At 39.1% G+C, this 20,748-nt stretch overlaps 1 protein-coding gene across 1 annotated transcript in view; it reads right to left on the bottom strand.

Moving 5' to 3' along the window:
• CFAP221 (cilia and flagella associated protein 221) overlaps nt 1-20,748 on the bottom strand; it is a 105,691-nt gene that overhangs the window by 74,622 nt on the left and 10,321 nt on the right. Inside the window, exons 3-5 of the mRNA XM_054574940.1 lie at nt 18,949-19,035; nt 18,697-18,795; nt 17,140-17,240 (exon numbers count right to left, since the gene is read on the bottom strand). Of these exons, the coding sequence (XP_054430915.1) occupies nt 17,140-17,240; nt 18,697-18,795; nt 18,949-19,035 (287 nt within the window). The remainder of the gene's footprint in view (nt 1-17,139; nt 17,241-18,696; nt 18,796-18,948; nt 19,036-20,748) is intronic.

Here is a 20,748-nt window from a genome sequence, read left to right as displayed (position 1 = left end):
GTTCATTACACAGCAATAAAAAAAGTGAACCCAAACAGCATTCTCTCTTTCTCAGCTCATTTCTCCTTCAGTGAATTATTACCTTACCCCATTTCTGGTTGTAATTTTGAGTCTTCGTTGTTGTTGTTTTAACCCTTAATATATACCACTTAATCCCCTTAACAACACTAGGAGATAAGTACTATTACTATGCCCATTTTATGGATAAATAAACTAACCTGGTCCAAGGTCACACTGTTTATAAGAGGTGAGGTGGAAATTAAAGCCAGGTATCTAGAATCTGAACTGTTAACTGCCATCATATTAAGCTCTCCAAGGTGTCTAATACTAAGGAATAGCTAATGACACTTCAGTATTTGCATTGCAGTCCTCTATTGACATTCTCTTTGAAACTTATCCCTCTGTGCTTTATAGTTGTTGAGCTCTTTAGAATGTATTTCATTCATTAGTCCATTGGCCAGAAAGTTCTATAAAATCCCAAGACCTTTTCTCAAATATTACCAACCTCCCTGAAGTACTGGTATGAACATAAGAGAGCAAGGAAGAAATATGGGGACTGATTAGTTATTTTCCTTTGAGCTTTAGATATAAATTGTTGTATTCAGAATGTGACCAACGAAAGTAGAAAGAAGTCAGACATAATGATTAGTTGCTTGATAAGCCAGTCCCCTGGACCCCAAATAAGCAAGCAACAATTTGAAAAGATACAAGGAATTGAGGGTAAATTATATTTCAAGATTCAAAGTATGCCCTTTCATCTAAGGTAATTGATGTTATTATGAACTTTTATTTTCTGCTTATCTTATTTTCAAAGACACAGTCTCACTGGGATTGGGGCCTCAAACTGAGGCATAGACTTATGATCCTTATTGATGAAGTCAAATAAAGATAAATACAAATTTACATAAAGTTCATATAACAGACCTTTCATTATGTTTTGCACCTAGAGAATTAAACACCACTAAGCTAAACCAACATTAGAAGCAGAGACCAATAAAGAGTCAGAGTCAGGGAGGTTTAATTGCTGGCCTGGCCCTTGACTACTTTTTGCCCTTGATTAATTCCTTCCCAAACCTTACTTAGTCCTCCCTGTTGGTAAAACCACACCCATTCCCTACCCTCACACAGGTCCCAGGAGTTTAGGAAAAAGTGGAATTCTGCTGGAAACACTAGGGAATAAATGGAATTAAATGAGGTCACCTCTGTGTGCTTGGCAAAAGAAGTTAAGACATTTTTCTGGGGACTGGAAAGGAACTGAATTCAGAAAAAGTTACAAGCGACTAGCTGATGTACCCTGTCTTTTGTAGAGATAACATATTCCTAATTGTGATAATAAGTACATAACAAAGTTTACCATTTTAAACATTTTAAGTGTACATGCCAGTGGCATTAAGTATATTCACATTGTTTTGCAACCATCACCACCATCAATCCACAGGTTCACCTTGTAAAACTAAAACTCTATACCCATTAAAGAGTAACTTTCCATTTCCCTCCTCCTCCCTCCAGGCCCTGGCAACCACCCCTCCACCTTCTGTCTCTGAATTTGACTACTCTAGGTAGCTCATAGAGGGGAATTATACAGCATAAAATAACTTTTAAAATTAACCTCACTTAAAAATAAAAGTATTAATATAAACAATACATTTAACAGAAATACATTTACTAGCACTTTGTAACTCAGCAGAGTTGTAGATAATGCAGGGTAAGGAATGAAATTCAGGGGCTCATTTGAATTAGAGCCAGGCATGTGGCTGGAAAGCAGAGCATGGGGAGGTCTGGCATCAGGAGGAAAGTCACATTAAAGGGAAAGGAGGCAGGTACATTGTGATGGGAAAGCAGATGAAAAGCCTCCTGCAGACTGATTTCATTTTTGTTGGGAAAAAAGATAGCATTTATCCAGAAAAGATAAGAATACACTAAAACTACCGATAGCATTTTCCGTTTCTTAAACAGAGGGTAGAAGGAACCACATGCTGACTATATTCAAATCCGACTTCCTTGGAGCTAAATGACCTATAATGACGTTTGGCCTGAAACAGCCAGCAGAACACCAGCTGCCAGTTTACTAGTCCTTGTGGGTAACTCACCAGCAATTATTAGAACAAAAGATCGTTTGGCAGTGGAATAAGAAACAAATGTTTAAACTAAGCAGCTTAGATTTAAATACTTTTGGGTTTGAAATTGTAGTATATTAAGACTTTTTAGTGTCAAATTTTGGGCATATGTAAGAGAAAGCAACTATTAAAAAAGTCACAATGCAGTTGAATCGTTGTTACTCTATTCTAAATATTTTGACAAGTATTAAATAATCACATTCTAGAAATTATATTAACAATGTGTATGTCTGTATAGGTATCACCAACCTGTGAAACGGTTGCATCAGAGCAGCAGCAGTGACCAAATGTGGCCGCCTGTACAGAATTTGGCATAATATTTGACAACAGTATAAACCGAGCAAGAAAGAGGAGTACCCAGAAAACACTTTCAGTTTAAGGGTGTCTCTCCAAGACCAAAAATCACCCACAATTTTTGCCTTTGCTTCTTATAGGCATGCGCTTTGCTTAAACATTGAAATTCCTTATGTTATGTTCTTAAATATTAGAACTGAGAATCCATGACTTTTTATAACAATATTTTAAAATTTCTTACTGCTCTGTCCATAATATTTACTTTCACAGAAGCCACAAGATGTATATGCTTTTGAACTTAGTGAATAATTCCAATAATTTATACAAAGGTCAGAAGGTACAAAACAAAAATAATACTCCACATTTAATTATTGCCCAGATACACTTTCATTTGTTCTAGATGCTGGTTGTAAATTTGTGCTTCTCTTTTCTTAGCCCCATACAAACCCATTGAAAATTTTTCCAAATCAAATTTGTGCAAAATTTAAGGGAGAAGAGCAGACTATGACACTTTTTAAGGTTAATATTGCTTATCCCTGCTTTAGGTGTTCTAACCTTTCTATTGCTTTCTCCAAAAGCTGAAAGTCTAGAATTCAACATTTTGTGAGCAAAAAATTTAAAAAGAAAACAAAAACTAACTTACATCTCTCACTGAAAGTTCCTTTGTTGACTGTCTCAAGTTGGTACCCACTTCTACTAAATGCAGAGGAAGGCACGTATGCCCTTTAGCTATTATTAACATAGATCCCTGTGGTTAAAGGGTTGGATAATTGTTTTTTCCTGCTAAAATTTATAAAAAGAGATGAGGTCAAGATGAGTAACTAGATTAATACTAAGTCAGCAAAGAGATATTAAATCAAAGACACTTTATAAAATATGGGAGATTTTTTCATACAAAAATTCAGGCTATTGTTAATTGACAGTGATGTTGTATCTGAATATAAATCTTGGAGCAATTTTAAAATATAAGTTCACTGCTGCTTGACATACCCAAGTAGGTGCTAAAGTAAGAAAAATTTTTGACAAGTTCAAGTCACTCTTATCAGAATGTTTTCATAATATGCTGCTGTTCCTTCAAATCAGCTTCAAGTTTAACACAAAAAATGAGACCCTAATATGAGTAAGAAGCATATTTCCCTTGATGAAGTGAAAACATAAATTTATTCCCTGAGAAGGCTTCAAAAAAAATCCTTCTGAAGATCAATTTCTTTTTAATCCTCACCTGCTTAGAGAGGGGAAGGGAGGGAGGAATGAGAAAGAGAGAAACATCAACGTGAAAGAGAAACATTGATTGGTTGCCTCTCCCAAACCTGCAACCTAGGCATGTGGCCCTTCTGTTTATGGGATGATGCTCCAACCAACTGAGCCACACTGGCCAGGGCCTTCTGAAGAGCAATCTTATAGTCCTGACACCCTCATTCTAAGCCAGTTACAGCTGGGTCTCGGGCCCCTTTGCACAGAGGTTCTTAGTTGGCACAATGCAAGACAGGACCTGGTTGTTTATGCTGGAGTCAACTGTTACCATCAATCTTCCCCTCTCAGGGCTAGTTTAAGAATTAACATTCTCCAATGGCCTGGATGCTTTTAACTCTAGAAGCAGTGAGAGAATTTGGTTTCATTTGGCATCCCATTCTGACCTTGGTTATTCCCACACTTTCTAAAATCAGCCATGAGGTTTACCACTTAATGTAAAGCATTCTTTGGTAAATTATTAAACTAAGGATGTAAAAGTTCCAGAGACTAAAATATCCTGGCTTTGAATGGAGTAGTCAGGGACTTTTTCTGTTACTGTTGCTAATGTAGCCTGTGGTCCACAGAGCATCTGTAATCCTGAGATGAATACATGGTTCCACTTGCTGTGAGAACAACACAGCTGCGTTGCCCATGAGACCAGGTCCAGAGTGGAGATGGGAAAGAGAAGGGGAACCCAGGGGAGGACCCAGGTGACCTTCATACCAGCTCATCTATTGCACACTAACCAACTGGTCAAAAGAGGCAGCTTGGTGCAAAGGAAGATCAGTGATGCCACATGGAGAGAACAACTGGTCAATTACCTGTTTGCTCTAAATTTCAACCAGTTATTTGGTGCCAGGTGGATACTGCTAGAGAAATGAGAGAGTGTAATAAATTCACATGAATCTTCCTAGAACCATGGGAATGGAAAGACATAAAATTTCAGTACTTAACATAAGCATGTTTTTATTTACTTGTGTATATAGGAAGGGTAGTGATTAATAAATTTAACCAGCCATGATGGTTAGGCTTACCTAGTTATAAAGCACAGTTTCAACCTACAGAAGGGAAAGAGAGCTAAAGTCCTCTGTACCCTACAGTGTTTGACTTACAGATGTTGGACAGAAACTGGAATGCTACTTTTTGTTATCTACAGAAGCTGTCAAAATGCATTTTACCAGATTTTAAGCCATCAAGGTTTGTTTATAGATAGCTATCAAACGTCCACATGGAATTTTATCTCAGTAAGGAAAATTTACAAGCATCAAATTCAGCCAATGAAAATGTAGTTGGTGAATATGTACAAGTTTACTTCATGACCCTGTGGAAATGTACTGAGGTGCTATCCATTCCTCAGAGAGGCTCTACTCAGACAATAGCTGCTTCTCCTCAGAGCAGCCTCAAAGTAAGAAAGGAAACTTAGTGGTATTAAATGCAAATCCTACTACTTCTGGCCATTTTATCTGAATTAATTCTATAAGCAAAGAGAAATCATATCCTTCTGAATCTTCCTTCTGCTGAATTTGTTGTCCCATCACCTTTGTTCTTCTCCATAATGTACAGTATATTTTCTTTAGTTGGAGAAATGGTTACTTTACTCTGTCATTTAAAAATATAAGTACCTTTAGAACTTTAATTCATTGCTGGTTAAGAATGAGAAAAGGTGCAGTCACTTTGGACAGCAGTGTGCGAGTTCTTCAAAATGTTAAACATAGAACTACCACAGAAACTAGCAATCTTACATAATATCCATGTAAAAACATATATACAACAGATGACATATGGTATATAGAAAACCCTAAAAATTCCACCAAAAAACTACTAAACCTGATCAATAAATTCAGTAAAGTAGCAGGATGCAAAATAAATATCTAGAAATTGGTTGTATTTTTATACGCCAATAATGAACTATCAGAAAGAGAAACTAAGAAAACAATACCACTTACAATTTCATCAAAAATAAAATAAAATACTTAGAAATAAATTTAACCAAGTAAGTAAAAGGACTGTACTTGGAAAATTATAAGACACTGAAGGAGATACAAATAACTGGAAGCATATGCAGTATTCATGTACAGAAAGAAGTAACATCATTAAAATGTCCATTCTACCCAAGTAATCTATAAATTCAATGCAATTCCTATCAAAATAACAATGGCATATTTCATAGAACTAAAACAAATAGTCAAAAATTATGTGGAACCACAAATGATCCTGAATAGTGACAGCAATTTTGAGAAAGGAGAAAGAAGTTGGAGATATTACACTACCTGATAGCAAATTATACTACAAGACTATAGTCACCAAAACAGCATGGTACTGGCATAAAAACAGACATGTAAATCAATGGAACAGAATAGAGAGCCCAGGAATTACCCATACCTATATGGTCAATTAATATTTGACAAAGGAGGCAATAACATACAGTGGGGTAAAGATAGTCTATTTAATAAATGGTGTTGAGAAAATTGGACAGATACAAAAAAAAAGGAAACTGACCACCTTCTCACACAATATACAAAAATGGGAGTACATCAAACTAAAAACTTTTGCACAGCAAAGGAAACCACCAATAAAATAAAAAAGACAAAAAATTTTAAAAAACAAAATGAAAAGACAACCCACTGAATGGGAGAACATATTCACCAATGATAAATCTGATAAAGGGTTAATATCTGAAATTTTTTAAAGAACTTATACAACTTAACAGCAAAACCCAAACAATCCAATTAAAAATAGGTAAAGGACCTGAATAGACACTTTTCGAAAGAGGACATACAGGTGGCCAATAGACATATGAAAAGATGCTCATAGTCACTAATCATCAGAGAAGTGCAAATTAAAATCACAGATTAAAACCACCCAGATCAGTTGGTTGGAGCATCATCCAGTACACCAAAAGGTGGCAGGTTTGATTCCTGGTCAGAATACATACCTAGGTTATGGGTTTGATCCCTGGTATGGGCACATATGGGAGGCAACTGATTGGTGTTTCTTTCTTCTCTCTCTCTTCTCTCTTCTCCTCTTCTCTTCTCTTCTTCTCTTCCCTCCCCTCCCCTCCCCTCCTCTTCTCTTCTTTCTCTCTCTCTCTCTCATAAAACCACAATGAGATATCACTTCACAATTGTCAGAATGGCTATCATCAATAAATCAATAAACAACAAGTTGATGAGGATATGGGAAAAAGGGAATATTTGTGCACTGTTGGTGGGAATGCAGGTTTGTGCAGCCACTGTGGAAAAGAGTATGGAAGTTCCTCAAAAACTTAAAAATGGAACTTCCTTATGACCCAGCAATTCCACTTTCGGGTATATACTTAAAGAAACCCAAAACAATAATTCAAAAGAATTATATGCACCTTTATGTTCACTGAAACATTATTTACAATAGCCAAGATCTGGAAATGACTTAAATGCCCATGTATAGACAATTGGGTAAAACTGTAGTAGCACATATACACAGTGGACTGTTACTTGGTCATAAACAAGAATGAAATTTTACCATTTGCAACAGCATGAATAGACTTAGAAGGTATTATGCCAATTGAAATACATTATACAGAGGAAGACAAATACCATATGATTTCACTTATATGTGGATTTAAAGAACAATATAAATGAACAAAAGATACAGAGAACAGACTGATGGTTGCCGGATGAAAAGGGTTTGGGGGACTGAGTGAAAAAGGTGAAGGGTTTGAGAAATACAGATTAGTAGTACAAAATAGTTATGGGAGGTTAAATAAAGCATAGAAAGCATAGTCAATAATATTGTAATGACTATGTGGAGTGCCAGGTGGGTGCTGGAAATATTGCCAGGAACACTTTGTAAAGTATATGATTGTCTAACTACTATGCTGTATGCCTGAAACAATTCCAGAGCTAGATAAAGCCAGACCGAGTGTAGAGAAGTGGATGTGTAAACCCAAGACCAACTTTCTTCCTGTAAATTTGTAGTGAATGCTATTGGCACTGTCTTTCACCAGCTGGTGCATCCATCGCTCAGCTCTAGGAGTGTTGTAGCTGAGGACTCTCACCTTAACCTTCTCCTTGGATGGGTGGCTGGGCATGCTACCCTTATCCTTCACTCCTTTATAGGTTATGCCTTAATAAGTCATGTGCAATGAATCTCTATTTCTGCTCCTAAGGAAGCTGTCCTAAGGCCAGATGGCTACATTTAAATATTTGCAGATATTTTTTAAATCAAAGAATTGGGTTAAATACTCTCATAATGAAGAAATAGAATGTAAAGCACTAGATACATTTTCACTTATGGCATAAATTTAAGTATTTGTAATCATTGCTTTCTTTTTATTTTTTACTTTAAATAATAATTTTATTTTTCAGTTACAGTTGACATCCAATATTATATTAGTATCAGGTGTACAACCCAGTGATTAGACATTATATAACTAAGAGATCACCCTACTATATCTATTACCCATCTTACACCATACATAGGTATTACAATATTATTGACTATATTCCCTATGTGTACTTTACATCCATGTGACTATTCTGTAACTACCAATTTGTACTTAATTCCTTCACCTTTTTTTTACCTATCCCCCTGATACCTCTCCAATCTGGGAATGATCGAAATGTTTTCTGTATCTATCAACCTGTTTCTGTTCTGCTTGTTTGTTTGTATTTTAGATACATTTTGTCTGGTGTAAGTATTGCTACCCTAGCTGTTTTGTTTGTTTCCATTTTCATGAAATATCTTTTTTTCATAGCTTTACTTTCGGTTTGTGTGTGTCTTTTGATCTGAAGTGAGACTCTTGTAGACAGCGTGCACGTAAGGGTCTTATTTTGTTATCCATTCATCACCACATATCTTTGATTAAAGCATTTAATCCTTTTGTATTTAAAGTAATCGTTGATAAATATGTATTTATTGCCATTTTGTTATTCACATCTTTGATATTTTTTTTTCTCTTTCTTAAAGAAATCCTTTTAACATTTCTAATAATACTGGTTTGATGGTGATGAACTCCTTAAGCTTTTTCTTGTCTTGGAAGCTCTTTATCTGTCCTTTGATTCTAAATGATAGCTTTGATGAGTAGAGTAATCTTAGTTGTAGGTCCTTGCTTTTCATCATTTTGAGTATTTTGAGTCATTCTCTTCTGGTCTACTGAGAAATCAGCTGACAGTTTTATAGGAGCTCCCTGGTCCGTAACTAACTGCTTTTCTCTTGCTGCTTTTAAGATTCTCTACTTTAACCTTTGGCATTTTAATTATGGTGTGTCTTGGTGTGGGACTCTTTCGGTTTATTTGTGCTTCTTGGACTTGTATGTGTGTATTTATCAGGTTAGGGAATTTTTCTGTCATTATTCTTTCACGTATGCTTTAAATTCCTTGCTCTCTCTTTTCTCCTTCTAACAACTCAACAATGTAAACATCGGTATGCTTGAAATTGTCCAAAAGACTCCTAATACTATCCTCATTTTTTTGTGGATTTTTTTCTTTTTTTGCTGTTGTAATTGGGTATTTTCTGCTTCCTTATCTTTCAAATCTCTGATCATCTGTCTCACACACTTCACTCTAATGTATTCTTCATTTCAGTTAGTGTGTTCTTCATTTCCAACTGGTTCTTTTTTATGTTTTCTATCTCTGTTTTTATGCTTCTTACATTATTGCTGAAGTTCTCACTAAGTTCATCTACTCTTCCCCTACGTTCATGGAGCATCCTTATAACCAATGTATCTGTATCTAGGAGATGGCTTATCTTCATTTTCTTTAGTTTTTTCTTTTCTGGAGTTTGGTTCTGTTCTTTCATTTGGGACACATTTCTTTGTCTCTTCATTTTGGCTACCTCCTCGTGTTTGTTTCTATGTATTTTTTTTAATCCTCACCTGAGGATATGTTCCTACTGATTTTAGGGAAAGGGGAAATGAGAGAGGGAGAGAAACATCTATGCGAGACAGAAACATCAATTGGTTGCCTTCCATATGTACCCCGACGGGGAATCAAACCTGCATACTCTTGGTGTACAGGATGATGTTCTGATCAACTGAGACACCTGGCCAGGGCTGTTTCTATATGTTAAGTAGAGCTGCTACATCTCTTGAGCTTGGTAGAAAGGGTTTATGTGGTAGGTGTTCTGTAGGCCCAGTTGCACAGCCTTCTTGCTTATCCAAGCTGGGCACTCCAAGTGTGTCCCTTGTTTGGGCTATGTATACCCTCCTGTTGCAGTTGAGCCTTTATTGCTGTTGGCACCTCAGTGGGAGGGTCTTATCCCCAGGCATATTGGCTGCAAAGACTGCATGCCACCACCTTGGAGGATCAGCTGTGGAGCCAACCCATGGAACAAGACTTACTTCAGCAAGTCTCTGGTGCCTGCTGGGTCTGCCCTTTGAGTGTGAACCTTGGTGGAGGTGTTTGGGTGTTCTGAAGCTGTTTACCAGGTGTACTGGTTCTGGGGCAACCCAGGAGGTACAGGCTGAGGTCAGCTACCACCTGTGCCTTGCCTGGGGCCACCTGACATGAGCTACAAAGTGATCTGCAAATAGCTATTATTTGTGTTGGGCCTGTAGGTGCCCAGGAGAAGCCAAGCTGTGAATAAAGGCTGGCCACTGCTAGTGCCAGGCTTGGGGCCACTTTGCAAGTATTCAATGCATGGTATGCAGAGGCCAAATGTTGCTTTAGAGATTTTAGCAAAGTCCATAGCATGAGCCAAGACAGGCCATTTGTATGGAAAAACCACTGGAAAGGGACTGGGTGGGCCCAGAAGTTGGGTAGGATGGGGCCTAAGGGAATTACTAGGGTGGGCAAACAGTGTTAACCAGGGTGATGGAGACTCAGATATGGCAGCCACCTGCTGGCTCTGTGGGGAAGGTGCTCAGCAAAAGGAACAATGGCCTCTGCCTGCACTTCTGTCTGCGACAAAGCTCCTACCTTCACGTTGATTCCAGATAATTCAGTTTCTCTCTGTATGTCCCTGGTGCCTTTCAAACTGCTGTCCCAGAGCTGGAGCTCAGAGGGATTGAGTCTGAATAAGTCTGTGCATGGGTCCTTTAGGGGGAATGCCTGGGACTCCAGCTGCCATTCATGTCACTCAGCCACAATTCCCACTGGTTTTACAGCAAGAAGTTATGGGGACTTCTCTTCCTGGAACTGTAACTCTGAGATGGGGTGTCCTGTTATGGGGCTGAGACCCCTCACTCCTCAGGGTGTACTTCCACAGCTGAGATATCCGTTCTGATTTTTATCTGTCACACTTAGGTGTGGGACCAGTCAGTTCTCTGTCTCTGCCCCTCCTGCCAGCCTTGATGAGGCTTCTTTGTATCCTTAGTTATAGGACTTCTGTTCAGCTAGATTTCAGGTGGTTTTGAATGATGGTTGTTCTGTAGTTTAGTTGTAATTTTGATGTGGTTGTGGGAGGATATGAGTACTGCATTTACCTACACCATCATCTTGATCAGAAGTCCAGTTGTTGTTTAATGTTTGAAGCGTCCAGGAGCTCTGCTGTCTTGTGCCTGCCTCACTGCAGCAGTTCTGGCCATCCCCCTCCACTTCTCTGCATGGGGCACCAAAGTGAGGTTTCTAAAAAGTAGAGATGACCATGCCATTTCTCTGTTTATATCTTTCAGTGATGGCCTCAGGGTAAAATCTGCACATCCCAGAAAAGCCTATCTTTCTCAGCCTTCTCCTTATTTCCCCTCCCTAGCTCTTGCAATCTATGTCTTGTCACGTAAATACTTTAGAAAGGCCCAAATGTCTGTGCCATTTCACATTTTTTACTTTTCCTGAGCTACAGCACCATCTAAAACATCCCTGTCTTCTCCAAGTCTGCTTCCTCCTTCTGCTGGCTGATTGCTAGTCCTCCTTCAAAATTCAGTTCAGGAATGTTCTCCTCCAAGAAGTCTTGTCTGAGCTTCCCCATCTCATCTGCCCCCAACACCCCTCACATTGAATTGGGTGAGGTGCCCTTCCTCAGAATACGCTGAATTAGAAATTACAATTTTTTAAATCATGATATCAGGTCTGAATCATCTCTGCATCCTCAGTACCTAATATTATGTCTGACACATAGTAGGCATTCAATCAAGATTTCTTGAATGAATAAATTCTGAATAAAGAATCTACTCAAATGATACCTTCAATCCCCAAGGCAGACTAAGATTAGTAGAGAGCATTTCATGTGAAAACTCATTTATATACTCACCCCTGTCCTGCTACTAAGCATCCTGGATTGAGTGCAGTCTAAGATGGTTTGGGTAGTTAAAAAGTTGGTAAAAAACCATTAAGTAAGATGCATAAAGTCTTGGTAAGTCACTGCTGGCTGCCAGAATGTTGGCAAGAAAAAAAGTAGCATGGTATCTTTTGAAATAGTCTTTTTAAAAAATGTTATATAATTATACACAACTTAGTTTAATAAACTGTTTAGCTTAAATGTTCATTCTGATTACAAATGAAGGAAATTGTATGCAAAATAACTTCAGGAAACCCTCTAGGAAAGTTGATAGATTTACATTTTAAGAACCAAAACTGATGTCTGCATTTTAAGGCATATCATTTTTGCCAGTTTATAAAACAATTTTTCTCATAAGCATGGTTTATGGTCCAAGGAAAACATAATTTGTGGATGGCAAGAAAAGAAGAAAAAGAGAGAAAGAAAAGAAAAGAAGAAAGATAGAGAGGAGTGTGAGGGAAAGAAAGGAAAAGAATGAGAGAGAGATGTGTGGGAAAGGAGAGCAAGGAAGGAAGGAAGGAAGGAAGGGAAGGAGGTAGGGAGGGAGGAAGGATGAATTAGAAAGTTACATGATTCCTACTACTTCAGTTTTGACAAAAATTTCTATACTCACCCACTTAAAAAAAAATAGCTATGTTGGAACTCAAAATGCATAGTGATTGGGTCCCAACAGAAGAGATTCGCCTTTGTTAAGTGAATTGTGGAGTCCCTGTACACACCACTTGGGGTCCCTGTGCACACCAAGAAGGACCAGGTGAAGACAGGAAAGGCTAATGAGTGGGAGGGAGGAAATACTGGAATAGAGTTCTGGCAGAATGTTTTGGAGAAAATAAACAGAAAATGGAAGAACAAGGAGCCAAGAATATATGTCACCCAAATTGTAAGTCAGATAATAACCATTGTTGACCATGATGAAGGAAAACAAATTTTCATGCGCTGCATATAAGTCTGTGAATGGATACAACCTTTGGGGAAATAATTTGACATTAGACAGTAACGATGAATTTGTCCTGAACCTGCAATTTCACTTCTAGGTATATACCCAGGAGAAACTCTAGAATACATTCTGCAGGCCATGTACATAGAACTACAATAGTAGTGTTGGGCAAAGAAAAAAAAATAGTGACCCCCCCCATAGGCCCATTAGCAGTAGAATAGAGGGAAAAAATCCGTCTGGCAAACACTATGGCTGTGAACTACAGTTATATGAGTTAACATGGCTGAATCACAAAAACATACTGAATGAAAAAAAGCAAGTTATAGAAGAAATTACACACAGTATGATTCCGTTTATATAAAGATAAAACACTGGCAAAACTAAACAATATGTTTTTTAGGGTTACATACATATGTGCCACAACTATTAAAATAAATAAAAGAAATGACTATCACAAAATTCAGAATAGCAGTTGCAAAGTTACTGGAAATGTTTTATGTCTTGAAACTATTCATTACATTATTTTATTAATAACTTGTATAGATTATATATTCTTTTGTATGTATTACATATTTATAATTCTCAAAGAGTTGTTAAAAAATAGAGTCAGAAGTTCATGGGAAGGTGTCGGGGGTGAGAGAAGAGGGCCACACATCAGCTGAACCAGGGCAATTGTTCCAGATCTAAACTTGGGATTTGCACTCAAGGAAAACAGATGGCACTGTTTGGGTACATTCTAGGCACTAAAAAGGAAGGGTCCTGAAATTCATATACATTAATCCCTCCACCTCCTCCAAAAAGGTTCAGTTGTCTCTCTCATTAACTCTAGCAACTTGTAATCCCCTCCCTGCTCAGCGCTGCCTGCGGGCACTTGAATTAGTCTTTATCTGCAGAGCATGCTGAAGCGCAAAGTCTCTGCTCACTGTCTGGGTCTACATCAAGAAGCATCTAATATTTGCCAGCTATTTGGTGGATTAAAATCTTTCAGTGGCTCTTCCACACCTATAAGATGTAGCAATGCTCTCTGCTGCCCCCATGCTTTGAATATGCTATTTCCCTGCTTGGAATGTCATCCTCACAGCTCATCCCATGATGTCCTCTTAGGATAACTGCATGTTATCCCCGTGTGAGTGAGGACTTTCCCTGTCTCTCCAACCAGGTTTGCACTCCCTCTTCTGGGCCTACACAGGAACCTATGTGTAGCTCTATTACAACATTTAGTCATTAGTGGAATTAATTGATGACATGGTTCTGTCCCCACTAGACTCTAAACCCTTCAGAGTCATGACTGGATATTCAGGGGGGCCTTCACAGGCAGTGCTCAGTTAGAATGGGTAAAGAGGCTGGAGCCAAGCCCTGCAGGTGACTCCCCTCAAACTGCTGAATTACTGGGAGGCGAGGAGATAGTAGGACAGAAGGCCAGGCAGCCGGGATGAAGGGAGAGGGGTGAGGCTTCAGACAGAATATATTTCCCAACCAGCAGAGAATTATTTCAATATTATAACAGCTGGCATGGCCATTATATCTCGATATCTAACAGCACAATATCCATCTTCTCTATATCCCTAAGGATAGAGCATTATACCTGATAGTAGATACTTAATAAATATTGAAAAAACAAGACTTTTTTAAAATATATTTTATTGATTATGTTATCATAGTTGTCCTATTTTTTTCACCTCTTTACCCCCTTCTGTACTGCACCCTGCTCCCTACCAGCATTCCCACCCCGCTTAGTTCATGTCCATGGTTCATTCATGTAAGTTCTTTGGCTTCTCCATTTCCTATACTATTCTTAACCAACCCCTGTCTATTTTATACCTACCATTTATACTTCTTATTCCCTGTACCTTTTCCCACATTCTACCTCCTTTCCCTCCCCACTGATAACCCTCCATGGGATCTCCATTTCTGTGATTCTGTTCCTGTTCTACTTGTTTGCTTATGCTTGTTGTTTGTTTGTTTTAGGTTCAGTTGTTAATATTTGTGAGTTTGTTGTCATTTTGCTGTTCATAGTTTTGATCTTCTTTCCCTTAGATAAGTCCCTTTAACATTTCATGTAATAAGGGGTTGGTGATGATGAACTCCTTTAACTTGACCTTATCTGGGAAGCACTTTATCTGCCCCTACATTCTAAATGATAACTTTGCTGCATAGAGTCCTTGCTTTTCATCACTTTGAGTACTTTTTCCAGCTCCTTTTTACCTGCAAGGTTTCTTTTGAGAAATCAGCTGTCAGCTTATAAAGGAGTCTTATAAGAACTCCTTTGTAGTTAACTATCTCCTTTTCTCTTGCTGCTTTTAAGATTCCCTCCTTATCTTTAATCTTTGGTAATTTAATTATGATGTGTCTTGGTGTATTCCTCCTTTGGTCTAACTTCTTTGGGACTCTCTGAGCTTCCTGGATCTCCTGGAAGTCTATTTTCTTTGCCAGATTGGGGAAGTTTTCCTTCATTATTTGTTCAAGTAAGTATTCAATTTCTTGCTCTTCCTCTTCTCCTTCTGGCACCCCTATGATTCAGATGTTGTAACCTTTATAAAGTTATACCAGAGGTTCCTAAGCCTCTCCTCATTTTTTTGAATTCCCATTTCTTCGTTCTGTTCTGGTTGAATGTTTATCTCTTCCTTCTGCTCCAAATCGTTGATTTGAGTCCCGGTTTTCTTCCCTTCACTGTTGGTTCCCTGTATATTTTTCTTTATTTCACTTTGCATAGCCTTTACTTCATCCTCTATTTTGCATCTGTATGCAGTCATTTCTGTGAGCATCCTGATTACCAGTGTTTTGAACTCTGCATCTGATAGATTGGCTATCTACTCATTGCTTAGTTCTTTTTCTGGAGTTTTGATCTGTACTTTCATTTGGGCCATATTTCTTTGCCTTGGCACACCTGTATAATTGTAAGGGGTGGAGCCTTAGTTATTTGCCAGGGCAGGACAACCCCCTGTCACTGCGTTGAGATGCTAGATGTGGGGAAGGGGTCAGAGAGGGAGCAATGATGCTTGCTGGGCTCTTGCCCTGCTTTCAGTCACTTCACCCACTACCCACAAGCAAATTGGGCCCTTCTGGTGCTGATTCCCAGGTGGGTGGGTTTGGGTACATTCTAGGACCCCATGGGTCTCTCCAATGAACTCTCGTGAGGCTGGAAGTTTCTCCTGCTGCCGCAACCCGCTTTACAGCCAGAAATCTTTGAGACTTTATTTCTCTGCACTGAAAACCTGGATTGCGCAGTTTGTCTTGCTCCCAAGTTGTTCCTCGCAAGTTATCCACACTCAAATGTGGGACTGCCAGTTTGCTAGCTGTTGCCTTTCCACATGTCTTCTCCTCACCAGGTGCCCTTCTTCGCCCCTCCTACCAGTCGGGATGAATGCTTCTTATTTAACTCTTCGGTTGTTGGACTTCCATACAGTTTGTTTTTATAGCAGTTCTGGTTGTTTTTTGCTTTTCAATTTGTTGTTGTCATCCTTCATTTGGTTGTGCAAGGAAGCAAAGTGTATCTACCTATGCCTCCTTCTTGGCTGGAAGTCCTGAATAGACATTTTTTAACTCAGACTCACTCCCTCTAGCTCTAGCACTGGGGTGGCAGCTTGAAAGGTACCAGTGGCATACTGGAAGAGGTTGAATTGTCTGGCATCGGGGCAAGCAAGGGTCATTGTCCCTTTTCTGAGCCTTCTACCTGCAGAGGCACGAAGTCAGCAAGCTGGTACCATATTTGACTCCATCAACCTGGCTAACACTCACAAGGCATATCTTAAATTACAATCGGAATCATTGGCTAATTTCCCAAAAAGAAGGAAGAGGAAACTGAAATCTGGCTTCTATGGTGACTATATTGTCTTTGTCATCCCTTCATTCATTTCCCCCTTCATTTAAAAACAAAGATCGGTTAATAGATGGGTATGAGCTCCAACTTGGTCCAATAAGATTCAGTTCTGAGGTTTTTGCTTAAATACTTCCATCCCCTCCAAGCCCCTCCAACCACCCAGGATGCCAATAGTATTGGGAGCTCCTGGCAGCCATCTTGCCCCCATGAAGGAGAGCCTGTTAAGAAAGAAGCCTGTAGAAAACCAAGACATGAGGAGAGTCAGGTTCCTGTAAGTTGCTTTAAACTCCCAGACCCATCTATGCCTGTAGATTCATCTTGCTCCTTTCAGTTAAATGACCCAATTAATTCCATTTCTTGCTTATAATATTTTGACCTTTTTTTTTTTGGTATTGTTTATTTCCCCTTTGCAATTACAAGTCAGGTCTAATTCAGCTAGAAAGATAACCTTCCTTGAGTAAAAAAATACAAATCTAAGTTTTTATATATGTATCTCTTAACTTTTCACATCCTATGACATTTGGCAGTTCATTTTAGTAACTCACCTTTCACCAAGTAGAACATTTGATAGATTTATAAATGAGGGAAAATCCAATGTGTTCATGACAGGATAAGCATGGATGGGAATAAGCAAAGTATCATCACCCTAAAATTAACAAGAAAAAAGTCATGTTTATCATACTGAAGGCCAAAAGCTTTAAAGATGAACTAGTAGGTACTTTATTTTTTCTATCATTAAAATATATTTTTAGAAGAAACATTTCCTTAAGAAAACTGAGTGTTTAAATACATTTAAAATATAGATTTTTCTTAGCTATAAATAAAGTACAAATAACTTTAAGTATATCGCATTGAAATAACATTCACTATAATGCTGGAAAGCTAAAAATAATGATGCCTTCATGTAGATATGAAGATTGCAGTCTGTCTTTCAATTTCAGAAAGTTTTAGGGAAACGATCTTTGGAGGCTTGAGAGGAAGAGAAACCAGCACAGAATCAGCTCATCTAGTACTGAACATAAACAGAGAACTGGAAGAAGGGCAGAGGCCCACTTCCAGTCCTGCATAATGTAGGACCTTAAGCATGACCTTCAAACTCTCTAGGTCATGTACAAAGCTATGTTTCTTCCTTTGCAAAACAGGGATGTTCTGCCTTTCCTTAAACGTCTTTTCAAGAATTAAAGTAGATGATGGCCTTAAAAAGTTAAACATACTGCATAAATGCAACGTATTTTCAGCATTACTATTAAGAGCAGGAAGCATCCTGGGGCACTCTATACAATGCCTGGTCTAGGGATTTGTGTTCTTGGTACAGAATATTCCTCCTAAAAACAATATTCTTGTTTCAGTTTTAGTTTTTTTCCTTTTTAAAAATTGAAACTCATTTGTTACTAAAGCAAACTCTCCTATTTTAGTTTCGAAAAATTAAATTTAGTTAACCTAAAGGTTTCTCCACTAACAAGAGTTGGGGCTGGAATATGGAGCAGAGGGAAGTGTGGAAGTGACCATTCTTGGAGAAGGACTGACAGCTCGGGAGCTGGCTCTGGCTGGAGCCAAGGGACGACTTAGGAGACCTAGAAAAGGCTCATAAGAAGTCACATGGCACAGCCAGCCATCTGGGGTCAGGCGGCACAGGCTTCCACAGCTCTACAGATCCCCAGGGCTGCCACTGAGGACACTCCCACATAAGATATGATCCAGTCCTCAGTGTTTATAAACACACCTTGGGATTCTTATAAACACACCTTGGGATTCTTACTAATTTTTTAATCTATCACTTAAAAGAGTGTGGCTAAGTTATTTGAAAAAGCCTTAATCAATTCCCAGTATCACATGCTAAACGAGGTTTTTAGGCCAAGGAAGGTGGGAAACCTGCAGCAAACTGTGTCTAGTGGCTCTGCTCCAGTTTTCAGCAGCCTAATGAGATCCTACCTGGGACCCACTGGACAGAGAGACCCTTATGCCACTCAGACGGGCTGAACAACAAACACCAGGCATGGGCCGAGAAACTTCATGCCTGTCATCCCATCTCTTTCCTTCCCTTAAGGATATTAGTTTTGACACCATCCCCACCCTCAAAAGCCTGATTTTAAGAAACTTACCTTACAGTGAACACGGATGCAGTCATAATAGTATCGCCATTCATCTGGAGAAAATGTAACGGTGACCGTGAGGGATAAGCCAGGTACAAGGCGGTGTTCCTAGAAGAAAAGGGGTCTCTTGTTGGGACAAGTCCCAGAGTACTCAGAGAACAGGTCTCTGGTAACAACACTCTACATACCTGACCTGTGACACAGAAAACTTCAACTCCATAAAGAACACCATGGGAGAGTAGGCTGTCCAAAGGCACTTACCTTCTTCACGTACTTGATCTGAAAGTATTTGGTCTGTGGGGGTAGGATATGTACATGTACATCTTCGTTGGAAATGTTGACCAGATGCTGGGAGAGAAAAAAAGCATTCAGAATAAACACACCGTTTTATCTATTTGTGCATTCATTTCCTCATTTATTTATCCTTCATCTTGTTCCTAAAGGGATTTGAGAAGATACAATGCATTTTTTAACTTGAAAATATATTCTAAATCCTCATATGCCATTTAAATAAAATAAATACATCAATCACCATTTAATGAGTAATAAAATATGCCCATGTGCCTTCTGTCCAGTTTAAGAACTTCACCAGAGGCTGCACCCCACCGCCCAGGGTGCCCCCAGGCATGTATCCTCCTCCTTGCTCCCAGGTATGTATCTCATGGTTGAACTCACTTTAGCCCTGTGATTCAGCTGAGCTAAGGAGCCAGACATCCACCAACTCTCACAGTTTCTCTAATTACATGTCCCTGGTCTTGGGGACCCCCAGACAATTAAGCAGTCAAAAAATCATAAAAAAAATAGCGTGGCTAGAGTAGGCTCCAATCTACCCCTGGGGCAAATGTAAAGGGACTAACGGTTAGAAGTTCTCTGATAGTGATAGGAGGCCAACACTGTGAAACACGCCAACCTGCCGGATAAATTAACTGGGTCTCTGAGTTGAGGTGCTTTTCCTTCCTCTGCTTAAGAGGGGAGCAAGAACTTTAGTTTCTGGGCATCAGGGCTTCACCTGGGCCAAGGGACAGTTAAGAGGCCTTTGGATTCCACAGTCTAGGCCAGAGGTTGGGTCTGTCACTGAACCCACTGCCCAAGGACTCATATTTATTAAAGCCCTAAATTAGGTTACAGATATTATTTCTTGGTGAGGTTACATTGGTGTTTGCATTTATTAAAAGTTCTTATTTGTCACCTATGAACATTCTCAAAGTATCACAATTTATGTGACCCTTTTTTGGCATCTATCTATCTTCTATCTATCTATCTACCTATCTATGTAATATATTATAGTCCGTCCAGAAAAAGTCCAGCCATTGTTAACATAACAAGAATGGTTTGTGAAGCATCGATGTAACCTCACGGCCAAGGAGAGTGGACTGGAATGCACATGTGTGAACAATGATGACTTCACTGTACTAGCCAGTGGGGGTGGTAGATACCATTGAGTGAGCATGTGTATTGTGTGGCCATTGCATCAAATTTTGCATCAAGCTTAAATATCCCTTTGTGGAAACTATTTGGATGATTCATAAGGCTGCAGCTATGGGCAGCTGGTGACTGGCAACTTCATCATGCCAACACGCTCACTTGTGCATCATGTGTCATGCAGAGTGTTTTTGTTGAAATACCCCAGGTGACTCAGCCCCCCACAGCTCAGATTTGGTACCCTGTGTCTTCTGTCTTTTCCCAAAACTAAAATCACCTTTGGAAGGAAAGAGATTCCAGACTACCGACTAGATTCAGGAAAATACAATGGGTCAGCTGATGGCAATTGCGAGAAAGAACTGTGTGAGGTCTCAAAGTGCGTACTTTGAAGGGGACTGAGGTATCCTTGTCCTATGTGCAATGTTTATTGTATCTTCTTCAATGAATGCCTCTATTTTTCATAGTACATAGCTGGATAGTTTCTGGACAGACCTCATTATTAAAAGCCTAAAAAAAAAAAGGTTGCCAAGACATCTCTTGACTTCCAGGAGCATAGCGGTAATCTTGGTGAAGTTATGAGCTCCTGGGGTACTACCCTGAGACTGGTCCTTCCAGGAGAGGCTGAGAGGACAGGTATGC

Source organism: Pteronotus mesoamericanus, unplaced genomic scaffold, assembly GCF_021234165.1.
Source record: "Pteronotus mesoamericanus isolate MK-2021 breed Mesoamerican mustached bat unplaced genomic scaffold, CSHL_Meso_final contig_27, whole genome shotgun sequence".
In the NCBI taxonomy this organism is placed as follows: domain Eukaryota; kingdom Metazoa; phylum Chordata; class Mammalia; order Chiroptera; family Mormoopidae; genus Pteronotus; species Pteronotus mesoamericanus.
The sequence above is the reverse complement of the archived record's forward strand: the minus strand, read 5'-3'. Positions and strand labels throughout refer to the sequence as shown.